General features: G+C 43.9%; 1 protein-coding gene across 1 annotated transcript; it reads left to right on the top strand.

Moving 5' to 3' along the window:
* The first annotated feature begins 3,453 nt into the window (after positions 1–3,453).
* On the top strand, positions 3,454–16,922 carry LOC140186012 (interferon-induced protein with tetratricopeptide repeats 1-like). Its single transcript, XM_072239833.1, has 4 exons — positions 3,454–3,577; positions 4,321–4,486; positions 5,533–5,749; positions 15,726–16,922. The coding sequence occupies exons 1-4, from the start codon at positions 3,454–3,456 to the stop codon at positions 16,920–16,922; spliced, it is 1,704 nt and encodes a 567-aa protein (XP_072095934.1).
* Positions 16,923–18,468: the final 1,546 nt, after the last annotated feature.

Consider the following 18,468-nt stretch of genomic DNA (forward strand, 5'->3'; position numbering starts at 1 on the left):
TCCAGCGTTTTGTTTAGGTTGCAAATCTTAGATGCCAAACCAAAACAAATTCCTTTTTAACTAAAATTAGTGAGATTCTATAATTACTCCAATCTCACAAACTAATTAAATAGACTGTTAAATTCCCTATTTACAGATTTACGGACTAAACTTTCCTTCTTACTTATCCCTGGTTAGTTATAAAACCAAATATAATTCCTATTCTCAAGTTTATAGTTAATTCCAGTTTTAGTTCCAGGCAGTATATCTACAAGTTTAAATTCAACTTCAAAAATTATTTATACACATTTTAACTCCTTTCATGATATCACAACATTTAAACAAAGTAAATCTCAATCATTAACTTATCAAAGTCTTTGCAAAAATAATCAGTTCTTGCAGAAAATCAAATTCGGATTCTTTGAATGAAGATAAACTTATACATCCAACCCTTCTCCCTAACGTGTTCATTCATCTCACTTTGATTCACCTTCCAAAAGTTATGCTGAAGGCAATTTACAACAACCAAATAAACTATCAGTTGAAGGAAACTGGAGCACCCAACCACAATGCTGCAATGCTAGCCCTCAACACTCCTTGCAGGTAGGTAGGAGGTATGGGGATGTGGTAGATTTACACAGACCCAAGGGGACTAGGCTCAGTCAATGAGCTGAAGTGGTTGACCTGTCTGAAGAACCACCCAACATCATGCCTACAGCACTAAAATTGGCAAGGGTTCTGTATTTTGTCCACATTGGCATTTTGTCCGTAAGAGACTCAGGGGGCAGGGCCTCTTATCAATTGCCTAAAAATTGAGTAACATGCAAAATGCTAGAGGAACTCAGCAGGCCAGGAAGCATCTATGGAAAAAAATACAGTTGTTGGCACGTGGCCAAATGGTTAAAGTGTTGGAGTAGTGATCTGGAGGTCGTGAGTTCGAGCCTCAGCTGAGACAGCGTGTTTTGTCCTTGACCAAGGCAATTAACCACACATTGTTCTTAACCACATATTGCTCCTGCAGGTTTATAGCCCAGAGGCGTCGGTTCGTGCAGTATGGACAAGACAAGACAAGACAGTCGACATTTTGGGCCAAGTCCATTCAGCAAGACTGGATAAAAAATGGGGAATAGATTTTAAATGTGGGGGGGAGGGAAGAGAGAAGCAAAAGGTGATAGGTGAAACGGGAATGCGAAAGGGTGAAGTGAAAAGCTGGGAAGTTGACTGGTGAAAGAGATACTGGGCTGGAGACAGGGGAATCTGATATGTGGGGTTAGAAGGCCATAGAAGAATGTAAAGGGGAGAGGAGTATCAGAGGGAGGTGATGGGCCAGCAAGGAGATACGATGAAGGAAGGAAAAAGGGGTGCGACCGGTGATGGTGAGGCTGGTGGGGGTGGGGGGGTAGGAGGCATTACCAGAAGTTTGAGAAATCGATGTCCATGCCATCAGGTTGGAGGCTATGCAGACAGAATATGAGGTGTTGTTCCTCCAACAATACTGTGGCCTCATTGCGACAGAAGGAGAAGCCATCGATTGACAAATCGGAATGGGAATGGGAAGTGGAAATAAAATGGGTGGCTGATGGGAGATTCTGCCTCTTCTGGCGGGTTTGGTGGAAAGGTCTCCCAATCTACGTCAGGCCTCACCGATAAGCAGAACAACACAGTGGGACCACTGGACTGTGTATATGACCCCAATAGACTCACAAGTGAAGTGTCGCTCACCTGGAAGGACCGTTTGGGGCTCTTAATGGTAGTGAGGGAGGAGATGTAGGGGCATGTGTAGCACTTGTTCCGCTTGCAAGGATAAATGCCAGAAGGGAAATCAGTGGTGAGGGATGAATGAACAAGGAGTCGTGTAGGGTGTGATCCCTGTGGAAAGCAGAAAGTGGGGGTGAGGGAAAAATTTGCTTGGTGGTGGGATCCCATAGGAGATGTCAGACATTCCTTAGAATTATGTGCTGGGTGTGGAGGCTGGTCAGACGGTAGGTGAGGACAAGAGGAACCCTATCCTGGTAGTGTGGCGTAAGGATGGCATAAGAGCAGAGATGTGTGAAACGGGAGAGATGTGGTTGAAGGCAGCATTGATGGCAGTGGAAGGGAAGCCACTTTCTTTGAAAAAGGAGGACATCTCCTTCATTCGAGAATGAAAAGCCTCAGCCTGAGAGCAGATGCAGCGGAGAAAGAGGAATTGAGAGAAGGGGTGACGTCTTTACAAGTGATAGGGTGGGAAGAGTTGTAGTCCAGCTAGCTGTGAGAATCCATGGGTTTATCATAGACATCAGTAGACAAGCTGTCTCCAGAGATAGGGACAGTGAGATTGAGAAAGGGAAAGGAGGTATCAGATTTATACTAAGCGTCAGTAGATAAGCCGTCTCAAATTTGGATGGTTTGACTCTACATTGGGGACTGCATGATCCAATTTCTAAGTAAACTAGAAAAAATTGTTGCAAGCAAAGGATAAGACATGGGACTAGAATTAGGCTAATTGGCCCATTGAGCCTGCATCACTATTCGATCATGGCTGACTCAATATCCCTCTCACCCCATTCTCCTGCCTTCTGCCAATAATATTTGACACCTTTACCTATTACGTACCTATCAAACCCCACTTTATATATACACAATGACTTGGCCTCCATAGCCATCTGTGATGCTGCCTGTCAGAATGCTCTCTACAGTACATCTATACAAGTTTTGAGGGTATTTGTTGACTTGTCGATTCTCTCAAACTCTTAATGAAGTATAGTTGCAGTCTTGGCTTCTTTATAACTGCATCAATATGTTGGGACTAGGTTAGGTCCACAGAGATCTGGACACCCAGGAACTTGGAGCTGCTCATTCTCTGCACTACGGATCCCTCTATGAGGATTGGTTGTGTTCCTTCGTCTCATTCTTCCTGAAGTCCATAATCAGCTCTTTTGTCTCACTGATGTTGAGTGCAAGGTTGTTGCTATGACACCACTCCACTAGTTGGTATATCTCCTCCATCTGAGATTCTACCAACAATGGTTGTATCATCAGCAAATCCATAGATGCTATTTGAGCTATGCTTAGCCACACAGTCATGGGTATAGAGAGAATAGAGCAGTCGGTTAAGCACACACGCCTGAGGTTCACCAGTGTTGATCATTAGTGAGGAGGAGATATTCTCACCAATCCGCACAGATTGTGGCCTTCCGGTTAGGAAGATGAGGATCCATTTGCAAAGGGAAGTAAGAGCGGGAAAAGGGAATGGGAAATGGAGAAGGAGGTGTCGGGGGAGCGTTGGGGGACAGTACCAGAAATTTGAGAAATTGATGTTCACGTCATCAGATTGGAGGCTACCCAAACCAAATATCAGGTGACCTTATCACGACAGTGGAGAAGGCAATGGATGACCATATGGGAAGTGGACCTGAAGTGGCTGGCCACTGGGAGATCCCGCTTGTTCTGGCAGACAGAGCGTAGGTGCTCGGCAAAACGGTCTCCCAATCTATGCCGGGACTCACCGATGTACACGAGGCTGCACTGGGAGCACTGAACACAGTAAACAACCTCAACAGACTCTCAGATGAAGTGTCGGCTCACCTGGAAAGACCGTTTAGGCCCCAGAATGGTAGTGAGTGAGGAGGTGTACGGGCAGGTGTAGCACTTGTTCCGTTTGCAAGGGTAAGTTCCAGAAGGGAGATCAGTGGGGACGGACGAATAGACAAGTGAGTAGCATAAGGAATAAACCCTATACAAAACAGAAGGTGGGGAGAGGGAAAGATGTGCGAGCTGGCAGGAACTGTTAGAGGTGGCAAAAGTTTCGAAGAGTTATGTGTTGGACACGAAGGCTGGTGGGCTGGTAGGAGAGGACAAGAGGAACCCTATCTCTGGTAGGGTGGCGGCTCTTTCTAAGAGCAGACGTGCTGCATGACCTCACAAACAAGTCTCTGGATCCGGACAGTTCTGCATCAGCACACACTGTAGTCCCTGGTCCCCAAAGGCAACAAAATTCAACTGCACAGTGCCATTATGCGTGCATTCAGTGTAATGTTATGAGTAGAATTATTTGAGGACAAATATGATTTATTCTGGGTTAAATCTATTTCATCTCATAACCTTGAAAAATATTGTGCTATGCAATGGAATTTCTTGGTATGTGAACGATAGAGGCAAGCCATTTTTTTTTCAGAACTGCTGTTTGTCACATATTAACTATATTCTTGAGATCACTGTAGTCCTTACTGCACTATGTTAAGGTACTGTGGAGTGCCTCTGCCGTCTTATTACACTGTCCTCTAGGGGTTGCTACACTGCCTTCTGGGGTGATGGAGTGTGTGCGGTTTAATGTAGTACAATCTTGTTTACCCATTTCAGATTTCAACTTGGAGACCTGCAAGGCTGTATCCAAGAAACCAGGGGCCCTTGCTGGCTCTGAGAACATCACTGATACCAATATCTCTGTCTTCCTTCCACAGAACTCTAGGAAGGGGAAAAGCAGGGAAACACAAATAGTTAAAAAACAGTCTGAGATGACTGCCAGGTATGAAGAGTGGGCAGATAAAATATCAGCCAATCAGGTTGGGTCTGATGGGCGAAGTTGTTTATTACTGTTGCTATCCCGGCCCTCCTTTGTTATTGGATACTGAGAGGTCTGCATCAGCCTCCATTGTTGTTTCAGTGGCATCATTTCTTGGAAAAAGCTGGTTTAGTTTCTAGAATAAGTTTTTATTCAGCATCAGGAAATTGCTGTCAATCTGTTAGAGCAGGAAATCAGAACATAGGACACACTTCTCCATTGACTCAACATTAAAAGTCCATTTGAAGCTGTGAAAGAAATTCAAAGAACATTATTTCAAATGAACATAATGAGTTACAGAACACTGTAAGTTCTCCCGTATTTAAATTTTACTTCTTAACCATTTCACGGAAGCTTGATTACGGAAGTTTGCCGAAGGCATTGTTGTAACTGTACTTGGTGCACAGTGTTGGTATTGTGCATTCATAAGCACATCATTAAAGGCAGATCAGGCTGCTTGTGTCAATGGTAAAGCAGAGTTTTCAATTTCAGGCCAATAAGCTTTCATTGCAAGAAATCATCTCCCAGTTTAACAGATTACAGCTCAGTCACTTGTTTCAACAACTTTAGACAAATAAACATATCCAGTACTTTTTGTTGTTATTTAGACTTCTAGTATCTGCAACACTTTCTGAAATATTCTGGATGCTTAGCAGTACAAAGACTGGTGAGAGTAAGACGTCAGACAATCTCAGTGTCAAACAGACAAAAACAGGCCTTTGGCCCATCATTGAGTTGCTGCCATGTGATTGGCTGATCGGATATTTGCATTAACGAGCAGGTGTACAGGTGTACATAATAAAGTGTAGAACTGGATGTATAGGTAATAACGTAAACATAAAATACAAGTAACTTCCATTTGGGATCGATATATGTACAAAATGAAATTTATTCATGTGTTGTTTAAAGTTTGGAGGACACAATAACTCTCAGCTTTGTTACAAGTAATGATGTGAAGAAAAATGGTCATGTATGAAGTGATGAATTTCATGAATTTTCTTCACTAACAGCAACACACAAAGAGATTTGTTGAAAGAGAAGCTCGATCAGCTTCAGTGTCACTTCATGTGGGACCCTCAGAAGGAAACCATTGACTTGGAAGATGTGATGTACAGATTGCAAGATGCTATAAATCTCAGTGTGAAATACCAAGCCACGTGTCACAACCAACTCGCTTTCATAAATTGTCTGCAGGGAAACAATAAAGAAGCCATTCAGAACTTCAATGAAACTCTCACAATCCCACATTTAACCAGAAAACAAAGTTATTCAATCAATTCAAGTATCATGTTGGAAAGGCATTTGATCACCGTCCAATATCAGCTATTAAACCACAATTGAATTTTGTAGTTATATGTGTAAGAAATGGAGAGAATTCCAAAGCAAAGGAGATCTACAGTAATCTTCTGAAATTGGATGATATTCATCCAGTAATTTTTTCCTACTAACTGTTCAATAAAGCATGAATTTGTAAATATACTTTCTTTACAATATACACAGTGTACAATATGTTATTTCTTGCCAATGGCAAAATGCATGCGGACTGTATTTACACAGTATTCGCTCAGATTGGGGTGCGGGTGGACGATACATCCTGGCTCTCCCAGTCTGCTGGGACCCAAGTCCTAGATGTCCGGAGTTCGAGAAAGGTGGTTTTCTCACCGCTGAATACATTGGCTTGTTAGTGAGAGGCTAACCAGTCGTGTTTCTAGAGATGTCCCCTCAAACGGGATTTCATTTATTTCAAAACACAGTGCAGAACAGGTCAGATCCTTCCAGGAAATGAGCCCCACTGCCCAGCAAACAGTTATTTAACACAGGCCAAATCACAGGGCAATTTAAAATGAACAATTAACTCACGAACTGTGCGTCTTTGGACAGTGGGAGAAAACTGGAGGACCAGGAGAAAACTCAGAGAGAATATACAAACTCCTTACAGATGGTGCCAGAATTGAACTCCAAACTCCGAACGGCCCGAGCTGTAATAGTGTCGCACAAACTGTGTCGCTACCATAGCAACCATTTATGAGAGTGTGTTTTTGAAATAGTAACTTTGTTATTATCATTCCCATGCCTTGTGCTTCATTGAAGATTACTGACTCCAGTATTCAGGAACAAAAGTGGGTTTCAGGGATTTAAGTCTAAAGGAACCAACTCTGAAAATCATGATGAGTCTTCTTATGAGATTCCTTCACTGCAGATGTCACGAAGGTTGGTGGTGTTATGGATAGCGCAGAAGTGAAAGGCACTTACTGATCATTCAGGACACAAGAGGATGAATGTGTACTTGTTTAAGAGAATATATAGTATTTGTAAGTGTGCTTGTGTTCTTTCAGACTAAGTTTGAATATTTGATGTAACACATTTCTATACAACAGGCATCGTCGGTTCAGTGGCACGGAAGTGGAAGATTGCAGAGTACATACCATGTGCCTTTAAGTATGTACTGTTTATCTTTTATCCATCCCTCATATTTGGAATGAGTTTGGAGATTTTTGAGGGAGAGGTTAACCCCAGGTTGGGATTGCACATATTGAAGTCAGACAATGACAGTTTGAGAATCCTGATGGCACGAGCCAGACCTTGACCCTGGTTACTACCATTCACAATTCGTTCATCACGGGCAATAGCAGAGCATTTTGGATGCACTGACCTCACATAAAACAGTTTGTAGAAATTCAGAATATTCTTGCACAAGCTCGAGAAATGATTGAGGTCAGCAGACCTTTCCACCAAAGGCATCTCTATATGATGCCTGCTGTACCTTGTTTTGTCGAATAAAGAAACTGCTTTGTATCTACCAGTAATTTTCTCTGATGATCTCATTCACACAATAACACCCCGGCGCTACATAGGCCAGCTTATCTGCGGGTCTCCTGACTCTTTGAGGCCTCTTTATCCCACCATCTACGTCTTCAGTTTCAGACACTCCTTGGGATACTTCTCAGGCAGAACCAACTGGGAACGCCAAGGCCGGTCCAGAGCCTATGTGACCTGGTATAGGATCTCGTACCTCAACTCCAATCTGGGCCATTCCCTCAGTAGTAGAGACACTGCAGAGTGTTTCATCTTTTTTGTTTGGCTCCTGTCCCCTCTCGCAGTCGCTGACCAAACAGTACCAATACAAGGGTCATCTCGCTGACCAGCTGCCACTTCCCCAGGGCTCAATTCTGGCAACTGCTTCGTCTTCAGAGCAGTCAGGTACCAGTAAGCTTGTGGAATGGCACCATCAGAACCTCCCAAATGACCTACCGCTCGATTCTGCCCTTGCCTTTCCTATGCCTTCCCCGTGATGGAAAACTGGCACATGGTTTTCACTCCAATGCCAGGAAGCATTCCCACTCTCCGTCCCTGTCCAGTCCGTCATGCGCTCATTGGGACAACGCTTCACCTCACTGTTTCTACTTCCCAGTCGGTACTTCAGGATGAAATCATAGGCAGACAACACCGCCAACCACCAATGGCCTGTGGCATCAATTTCGTCAAGGTCAGGATATAAGTTAATGGGCTGCTGTCCAGCCTTACCTCAAATAGGCACTATATAAATATTCACTTAACTTATACACCACTGCCCATTTCAATGCCAGGAACTCCAACTTGTGCGTGGGATCGTTTTTCTCTGAGGGTGACAGACTCCGGCTGACAAATGCAACAGGTCGCAACCCTGCGCCCTGATCCAGATACAGGACACTGCCTAAGCACTCTCTGCTGGCATCTGTATGCAATACATGCAGCAGCCGGGGGTCTGCGAAAGCTCACACTGGCGCTTTTGTCAGCAGATCCTTCAGCAACTGAAAGGCATCTTCATATTTCTCATCCCATCTTACCCCAAAAGGCTCTGAAGGGCTAAAATAATCTTTACCATCCACTCCTTTCTTCCTCCCTTCCTTCCCCAGTGGAGGATAACCGCACAGAAGCTGATTTAAAGGGTGACTCACTTTAGAGTAGTCTATCACGAACCTCCGATAGTACCCACAGAACCCACGGAACGAGCACAAGGCACTAACAGTCTGGGGCCTTGGCTATATGGTCACCGCCTCTATCTTGGACAGATCCGTAGCTACTCCATCCTGTGTCCAACATATAGTTGACAGAGGTCTTGCAAAACTGGCACTTGTCCAGGGAAATCTTTAACCCTTCAGCTTTCAGGCAGCCCAGCACCTTCAGTAGCCTTGCTTCAAGTTCCTCCAAGGTGGACCCAAACACTGTGAGGTCATCCAGATACACCAATACCTCAGGCAATTTTGTATCCCCCACTGTTTTCACCATGGAAAGTCCTAGAGGCTCCAGCTATGACCAGGGGCATCCTTTCACAATGGAAGAATCCTAATGGACATATAAATGCTGTCTTCTCTTTGTCAGCCTCACTCATAGGAATCTGGTAATACCCACTCCTCAAGTCCAGTACACTGAACCACTTCACACCATTCAGACAAGCCTGCTTAGCCTTGATTCTCAGTTCTGTGGTTGAGGACTGTACGCCTGTTCAGGGTCCGATAGTCCACACATATCTGTACCTTCCCATTACTTTTCCTGGCCAGCACTATTGGAGATGCGTAACGGCTTCTGGACTCAGTGAAGATCCCAACTTCCTTCAACTCTGCTGATGCTGCCAAACGTCCTTCACATCTGCAGGGGCCAGTCACCGTGACCTTTCTCAGAACGGGGTGTCCTCTGTCACCCAGATGCTGTGGCGAGCGCTCTTGGAAAAACCCACATCAAACTTGTCAGTAAAAAGACATCTTCCATCTTCAACATTTTCTCTATCACCTCTTCTTCCAACCTCCAGGTACTGGGGAATCCGCAAAGTTGAATGACTCGGCTGTCAACTTTCCTCCTCCTGGAAAAAGTTTCTCCCTGGCTTGTCTCACAGACACACTGGACATTACCATCACTGGGAAGAGGTGCACCATTGGCATGCCCCGCCTGTGGGTGACGTCTCCCTCAGAATTGTTCCTGACACTCACTGTCATCCTGTTCACCTGTACAACTGAGGGCTTCTGCAATTTGGGCCTCACCAGTACCCCAGTAGGTAAGCCTGGCTCCGCTTCGTGGTTTTCAGGAGCTTCCACAAAAGAACCTCAGCCTCAGGCATTCCGGGAAATTGGGGGCTTCCCATCACTCTCGCTACTTTCCCAGGTGACCCACGCAGTCCCTCGTTCACACTCAAAAGCAGCTCGGAACACAGGGTGAATGGATAATGTTTTCAGAAAGCTTTCTCCAACTTTCTCCTTGCAGGCTCCCACTAGCTTCCTTACAATAGGAATATTCATCCCACAAGCATTGAAGCTTCATCCTTTTCGACCGGGTCCAGACAAACCAACATTAATGTATCAAGGACCTCAGCTACTCCCACATTTGACTCTGAAAACTCCAGCTTCAATGACAAGTAACCATCGTACAGATAGTCATCCGTACTAAGACCCCAGATCTCTAGCGCACTGAGTGGCGTCAAAGGTAAATGTGTCAAACACAGGTTGTAAAATGAACGGAACAGCAGAGTAACCTGAGAGACAGTGTCAAGTCTGGCTCTAATATAAATACCTTTATACTTTATTACTTTATACTTTATTGTCGCCAAACTATTGATACTAAAACGTACAATCATCACAGCGATATTTGATTCTGCGCTTCGCGTTCCCTGGAGTACAAATCAATAGTAAATATTAAAAATGTAAATTATAAATCATAAATACAAAATAGAAAAGGGAAAGTAAGGTAGTGCAATAAAAAACCAAGAGGCAGGTCAGGATATTTGGCGGGTACGGCTCAGATCCAGGTCAGGATCCGTTCAGCAGGTTATCACTGTTGGAAAGAAGCTGTTCCTAAATCTGGCCATATAAGTCTTCAAGCTCCTGAGCCTTCTCCTGGAGGGAAGAGGGATGAAAAGTGTGTTGGCTGGGTGGGTCGTCTCCTTGATTATCCTGGCAGCACTGCTCCGACAGCCTGCGGTGTAAAGTGAGTCCAAGGATGGAAGATTGGTTTGTGTGATGTGCTGGGCTGTGTTCACGATCTTCTGCAGCTTCTTCCGGTCTTGGACAGGACAACTTCCATACCAGGTTGTGATGCACACCAGAAGAATGCTTTCTACGGTGCATCTATAAAAATTAGTGAGCGTTTTAAGGGACAGGCCAAATTTCTTTAGCATTCTCAGGAAGTAAAGGCACTGGTGGGCCTTCTTGGCAGTGGACTCTGCTTGATTGGACCAAGTCGTGTCATTTCTGATATTGACCCTGAGGAACTTAAAGCTTTGACCTGTTCTACTTGCCACCACCGATGTAAATGGGGTCATACGGTCCGCTACTCCTTCTGAAGTCAACAACAAATTCCTTCGACTTGCTGGCATTGAGGGATAGGTTATTGTCTTCGCACCATGCCACCAGGTTCTTAATTTCCTCTCTGTACTCAAACTCATCACTCCCCTTATCCCAGAAAGTATGGACAGCCCACTAACCCCACTTTCCCGGGACCCCAAAAGGACCAGGCAGTTCAACTGCCGTTATGTCAGTGCTAGTCTGAGCTAGAACAAAATCTTTGCCCGCAATTTTATCAAACCTCCGCTCAATCCCTGCAGCATCCATAACCACGTATCGTAATCACTTTACCGCACAATAGTTTTACCCAGACATAAACACAGAACCCACCGGATCAATGCTCAGGGCAATTACAAAGCATCCAATGAACTCAATCCTGGATGCGTCCCCCCCCCAATGAAACACCCTGGTTTCCTTGGCTGCGTAAGTCTATGGTAGAAAATCTTGAGTCCCACTGAAGAGGTTGAGACGGCTCATTCCAACCTAAACCGCGGTTTGTGTGGTTGCTATGTAATTTGCAACCCTGTTACAAATTAGTGCCACAAAATAACAGAAAGTACACTGCATACCATTAAAGGAATTATACTTATGAATCTTAACTTAACTCAACCGATTGTAGGGATGACTTACAGCGGATTGAAAAGCTTGAGCATGTAGACATTAAGACAGAGGATGTGCTGGAGCTTTTGGGAAGAATCAAGTTGGATAAGTCTCCGGGACCAAACGAGATATACCCCCAGGCTATTATGGGAGGCGAGGGAGGAGATTGCTGAGCCTCTGGCGATGATCCTTGCATCATCAATGGGAATAGGAGAGGTTCCGGAGGATTGGAGGGTTGAAGATGTTGTTCCCTTATTCAAGAAAGGAGGTAGAGATAGCCCAGGAAACTATAGAGCAGTGAGACTTACTTCAGTGGTTGGTAAGTTGATGGAGAAGATCCTGAGAGGCACAATTTATGAACATTTGGAGAGGCATAATATGATGAGGAATAGTCAGCATGGCTTTGTCAAGGGCAGGTCGTGCCTTACGTGCCTGATTGAATATTTTGAGGATGTGACTAAACACATTGATGGAGGTAGCGCAGTAGATGTAGTGTATATGGATTTCAGCAAGGTATTTGATAAGGTAACCCAGGCAAGACTTATTGAGTAAATACGGAGGCATGGGATCCAAGGGAACATTGCTTTGTGGATCCAAAATTGGCTTGCTCACAGAAGGCAAAGCGTGGTTGTAGACTGGTCATATTCTGTATGGATGTCAGTCACCAGTGGTGTGCCTCAGGGATCTGTTCTGGGACCTCTTCTTTTAGTTATTTTTATAAATGACCTGGATGAGGAAGTGGAGGGTAGGGTGATGACACAAAGGTTGAGGGTGTTGTTGATAGTGTAGAGAGCTGTCAGATGTTACTGTGCGACATTGATAGGATGCAAAACTGGGCTGAGATTTCAACCCAGATAAATGTGGGGTGGTTTATTTTGGTAGGTCAACTACGATGGCAGAATATAGTATTAATGGTAAGACTCTTGGCAGTGTGGAGGATCAGAGGGATCTTGGGGTCTCAGTGCTTAGGACACTCAAAGCTTCAGCGCAGGTTGACACAGTGGTTAAGAAAGCATACAGTGTATTGGCCTTCATCAACCATGGGATTGAGTTTAAGAGCTGAGAGGTAATGTTACAGCTGTATAGGACCCTGGTCAGACCCCACTTGGAGTACTGTGCTCAGTTCTGGTCATCTCACTACAGGAAGGATGTGGAAACTACAGAAAGGGTGCAGAGCAGGTTTACAAAGCCGTTGCCTGGATTGGGGAACATTTCTTATGAGAATAGGTTGAGTGAACTCGGCCTTTTCTCCTTGGAAAAGTGTAGGATGAGAGGTGGCCTGATAGAGAGGAATAAGATGATGAGAGGGGTTGATCATGTGAATAATCAGAGGCTTCCTCCCAGCGCAGAAATGGCTAACACGAGAGGGCACCATTTTAAGGTGCTTGGGAGTAGGTATAGAGGAGAAGTCGGGGTAAATTTTTTACGCAGAGACTGCTGAGTGTGTGAAATAGGCTGCTGGCAACGGTGATGGAGCAGATACGACAGGGTCTTTTAAGAGGCTCCTGGATATGTACATGAAGCTCAGCAAAATAGAGGTCTATGGGTAACCCCAGGTAGTTTTCAGGTAAGGGCATATTCGGCACAGCATTGTGGGCTGAAGGGCCTGTATTGTGCTGTAGGTTTTCTATGTTTCTATGTTAAAGTGTTAATAAAGAATAACAAAAAAAAGGGCCTATTCTAACTAAACAGTCAAATGTTGACAAGGTGCAGCTCACTTTGAACTTCTCTGCTACTCACGCGCTGGGACTTTGGTCAGCGTGAAAGCACACACCACCTTCCGAACGTCGCTCACAATCCATCTCGAACGAGCTGGTCTACCACTGGATCGAATGCTATGACCGGTTCTCCCCAGCGTCTTCTCTCTCCATCTCCCACCGAACACAAGCCCAAGACCTACCTTATTGTCCCTCACCAAGAAAACCTCCCACTAATTGGATGACAGACATTCCACAACATCACTTATCTTCATCAATAACCCAAACAGACTGAAAGCAGAACAAACTGCTCCTACAGAACTGATAAATGAAATATCTACAGCAAAACAGTAAAGATGTGAACCAGGGTATTACAATAGTGAACAGAAATGCAGATTGCTTATAATTAGAAAAAGGGAAAATTATAATTATAATTAATTGAAAAGGAATGCTCAGAACAACCCATTACACTGACATTTTGCTGACATGTAGATTATTTCTATGGCAAAGTAATGATTATGCAGGAAATGCTTCCAAATTGCTTTCAATTGCCTCAGTGTTATCAATAGACTTTGACTTTGACTTTCTAGTGATAATAACGAAGTAGTGGATAGTATAAAGGGTTGTCAGGTCGAACATCAGAGGCAACAACGTAGATGCAGCAGAAGAACCACCGGACAAACTGAGAAAGGAGCACAAAGAGCTTTCCATCCAATAACATCATGAGGTAAAGGACTTTTCCTCGCAGTTTATCTCTATGTTCAGACTATTATGGAGGAGGTGTTTTACAAAAAATAGTGGATCATAGTGCACTAACTTTGAAATACCCAGAGTGAACACACACTGGCTCACACGATAGTTGAATGACAGGACTGTAGGGGGATCCCTACGTTACTCTGCTGGGGTGTAAACAGTGCAGGGAACTGCAGAGCTTTACTATTATTTTTTGTTATTGACATTTAATAAAAAGTCTGTAACCACAAGATTTGCATCTGATTCCTGACTTCTGAAGAACCTTCTGTACTGTATGATCGCCAGATCCAACAGGAAGTACAAGTGATCAAAAATAATCCTTACTCACGACAGGAGGGAGAAGAGGAGTAGGAGAGTAGGAGTCTGACTAAGTCGGCTTACCAGCACTTGTCTTCCTCAAACAAGGGTTTTTGGTGGAATATGACTGAGAACAATAACATTATTTGAAAAACTTAGCAGTCAGTGCAATCACTTTACCATGGATTGATTTCCACGGTAATTTGTGAGGAATGTGGACATTCTCTCTGTGACTGTGTGCATTTCCTCTGGGTGCTCTACTGCCCTCCTATATTGCAAAGATGTATGGATTAGGGTTAGTGAGTATTTGGTGCCAGAAACGTGGTGACACACTTGCCGACTGTCCATTGTCCAACTGCATTTCACTGCATCTTTTGATGTACATGTGACAAAGAGAGCTAATCATTCATCTTCAAATTTTTTGAAAGTAGGAGTTGATTCAACTGTGCCATACACTACAGCCATGTAGATTTGAGCACATCGGAGCCTTGGGGTGTATTCAGTATTTAGGTAATACACCAGAGGATCATGCTACTCTAAACTGTCATAATTTCCAGCCCCTAGCGGCTTTCAGGACGGGATGGAGGAGCTGTATCCATGGTGCGTCAAATTCATTTCCTTTGGGAGAAAGCAGGAAGCAGAGTTGATCTTAGAGTAGGTTTAAAGGTCGGCACATCATGTTGGGGTGAAGGGCTTGTAACGTACTGTGAAGATCTATGTTCTATGCTGGTCTATGTTCTTTCAGGAATGTGCAGCAGGATCAGGGGATGTTGCTCATGTAATTGCACTGTGAATTGGTCTGATAACTCATAAATTGCCAGACTTCAGTGGAGTTCACAAAACAGCTTTATCTCACTAATGTTATTGATGTTCTCAATCTTCTAGACATTGACTCAGAGTATTGGTGGCTGCCTGGGGAAAAGCACCACTTCTCTGTACCTAGATCTGGAGCTTTGCTCAGGCTGCTGGCAAAACAACGAACGTCTACAATAGTGGGAGAGCTCAATGTCTGGTAATAAAACCAAGTGCAACATCAGTGTAGCGACGCAACAGATCAGCTGCCTAGGCTGTTCAGGAGACACATTTCCATCTTCATCATATGAATCAATTCTTCATATTGGGTTACTGATCTGAAACATTCTCCTTCCTCAGATGCAGACTGACATGTTGAGCATTTCCAGGTTTTCAATGCCATAATTTTAAAAAAATTCTTTAAAAGGCAGCTTTCATACAGTTAGTAAATCTGCTCTTTCTGGGATTGGGGTTCAGATCTGTATCAAGTGATCTGAGATAGAATTCATGATTATGTTTTTTCTCTCTTTCAGCAACACACCGGGAGATTTATTGAAAGAGAAGCTCGATCAGCTGCAATGTCACTTCACATGGAGGCCACAGAAGGAAACAATTGACTTGGACGATATGAGGTTCAGATTGCAATATTCTCTGAAATTGGGTGGAAAATATCAAGCTGCATCGTACAACCTACTTGCTTTTGTAAACTGTCTGCAGGGTCATTTTGAAGAAGCCATTGAAAACTTAAAGGAAGCTGAAAAGATATTGAGAGAGAACCATAAAGTTGAATTTGAAAGAAGAAGCATCGTCACCTATGGAGACTTTGCCTGGGTGCATTACCACATGGGACAACTGACCGAGGCCCAGTCCTACCTGGACAAGCTGGAGATGATCTGTAAACGGCTCAGTGATGGCCCTCGCTATACAGCAATGATCCCTGAGGTGTACGGGGAGAAGGGATGGTCATTGTTGAGTTCTGCTTCTGAATACTATGAGGAGGCAAAGGAATGCTATGCAAAGGCTCTGCAGCAAGATCCTGACAACACCGAGTGGATAATCGGATATGCAACTGTACTGTCTCGTCTGGAATCTCTTTCTGGAAACCCAGAGAGTTGTGATCACTGTCAGTCAGTGAAGTATTTCCGACGAGTACTGGAGCTTGATCCAGATGATGCTGTGGCCATGGTGCTGTTGGCTGTAAAACTGCAGAGGTTAAGGCAAAATGAGGAAGCACACGAATTGGTTGTAAAAGCATTGCAGAAGACCTCTGATCTTCCATATGTGCTTTGCTCCACTGTAAAATATTATAGACAAAGGGGACCTGTGGAGAAAGCAATTCAGCTCTTGAAAAAAGCATTAGAATTAACTCCACACTCTTGGTTCTTACACCACCAACTTGGATTGTGCTACAGAAGGAAGCTGGAATGCACTCGTTCCAGATATCTTCGCAATCCTGTATTTCACCAGAGAGCTGAGTTGATCAGTCTATGCAAGTATCATTTTGAAAAGTCTTTTGAGCACAGTCGAAGTTTAGCTATTCAACCACAACTGGACTTTGCAGACATCTGCATAACAAGTGGGGAATATTCCAGAGCAGAAGAGATTTACCGTAGATTGGTGGAGTTAGTGGACATTCATCCAGAGAATATACAAAGCATATGTCTGGAAGCTGGGCGATTTGAACTAAACCATAAAAAGTCTGAAACAAATGCTGTTCGCCTCTTCCTGAAAGGAGTGAAAATTGAATATAACTCAATAGAACGGGAAAGCTGTCGCATGAATTTAGAGGAGTGGGTAGATAGGAAACTCAGTATAAATGCACAGGACAGCGAGGCTCTTGGTATTAAAGCATTTCTGTATCAGCTGGATGGGATCAACGATCCTGGCAATCAGGAACATCTGAGTGCTCTTTCTCAATTACCATCTGAGTACCACTGGTATTTTTAAAAGATGCATTTCCATCTGATCTGAAGATAGGTTTGGTGGGTTGTTGCTTTACTAGTTATATCCTCTTAGCACCTTCTCTTACTCATTAGTGTTCAATTTGCAAAATTGGTCCCTTTGTAACTAGACCCAATTATTGTGTTTCTTTTAAAAATATTAATTCCTCAAGTACCCTGAGCAAACTGAATTTAGTTGTGCTTCTCTGGACTCTGGAAAGATGGGATTTGGGAAACTGCAGCAAGTGGAGTTAAATGAAAAATCTAAAGTTTTTCCACATTGGTTTGTTCGACTTATTAACCATGGAATGTATTTTACTTTTTAAATATATCGAGTTTGATTTTATCTTAAGGATCTTTGTAAAATATCCTCTAAGGATATGTTTGGTAATTAAAGCTTCAAAGCAAAAGTTGGTCTTGTCTTGACAAAATCGAAAGAATATGAGCAACAAATCCTGAACAGCATGATTCCAAGCATCTACAATATCCTGAAGTGGGAAGGTGAACAGCCAGAGGTCATGGTACACATAGGTATCAATGACGTAGGTAGGAAAAGGGAGTAGGTCCTGAAAACAGACTACAGAGAGTTAGGAAAGATGCTGAGAAGCAGGATCACAAAGATAGTAACCTTGGGATTACTGTCTGTGCCACGTGACATTGCGTATAGGAATAGAGTGAGGTCAAGGATAAATGCGTGGCTGAAAGATTGGAGCAGGGGGCAGGGATTCAGATTTAACATAGAAACATAGAAAATAGGTGCAGGAGTAGGCCATTCGGCCCTTCAAGCCTGCACCGCCATTCAGTATGATCATGGCTGATCATCCACCTCAGAACCCTGTACCAGCCTTCCCTCCATACCCCCTGATCCCTTTAGCCACAAGGGCCATATCTAACTCCCTCTTAAATATAGCCAATGAACTGGCCTCAACTGTTTCCTGTGGCAGAGAATTCTACAGATTCACCACTCTCTGTGTGAAGAAGTTTTTCCTAATCTCGGTCCTAAAAGGCTTCCCCTTTATCCTCAAACTGTGACCCCTCGTTCTGGACTTCCCCAACATCGGGAACAATCTTCCTGCATCTAGCCTGTCCAATTCCTTTAGGATTTTATACGTTTCAATCAAATCCCCCCTCAATCTTCTAAATTCCAACGAGTATAAGCCTAGTTCATCCAGTCTTTCATCATATGAAAGTCCTGCCATCCCAGGAAGCAATCTGGTGAACCTTCTTTGTACTCCCTCTATGGCAAGGATGTCTTTCCTCAGATTAGGGGACCAAAACTGCACACAATACTCCAAGTGTGGTCTCACCAAGGCTTTGTACAACTGCAGTAGTACCTACCTGCTCCTGTACTCGAATCCTCTCGCTATAAATGCCAGCATACCATTCGCCTTTTTCACTGCCTGCTGTACCTGCATGCCCACTTTCAATGACTGGTGTATAATGACACCCAGGTCTCGTTGCACCTCCCCTTTTCCTGATCAGCCACTATTCAGATAATAATCTGTTTTCCTGTTTTTGCCACCAAAGTGGATAACTTCACATTTATCCACATT

Source organism: Mobula birostris, chromosome 21 (genome assembly GCF_030028105.1).
Source record: "Mobula birostris isolate sMobBir1 chromosome 21, sMobBir1.hap1, whole genome shotgun sequence".
Classification (NCBI taxonomy): Eukaryota; Metazoa; Chordata; class Chondrichthyes; order Myliobatiformes; family Myliobatidae; genus Mobula; species Mobula birostris.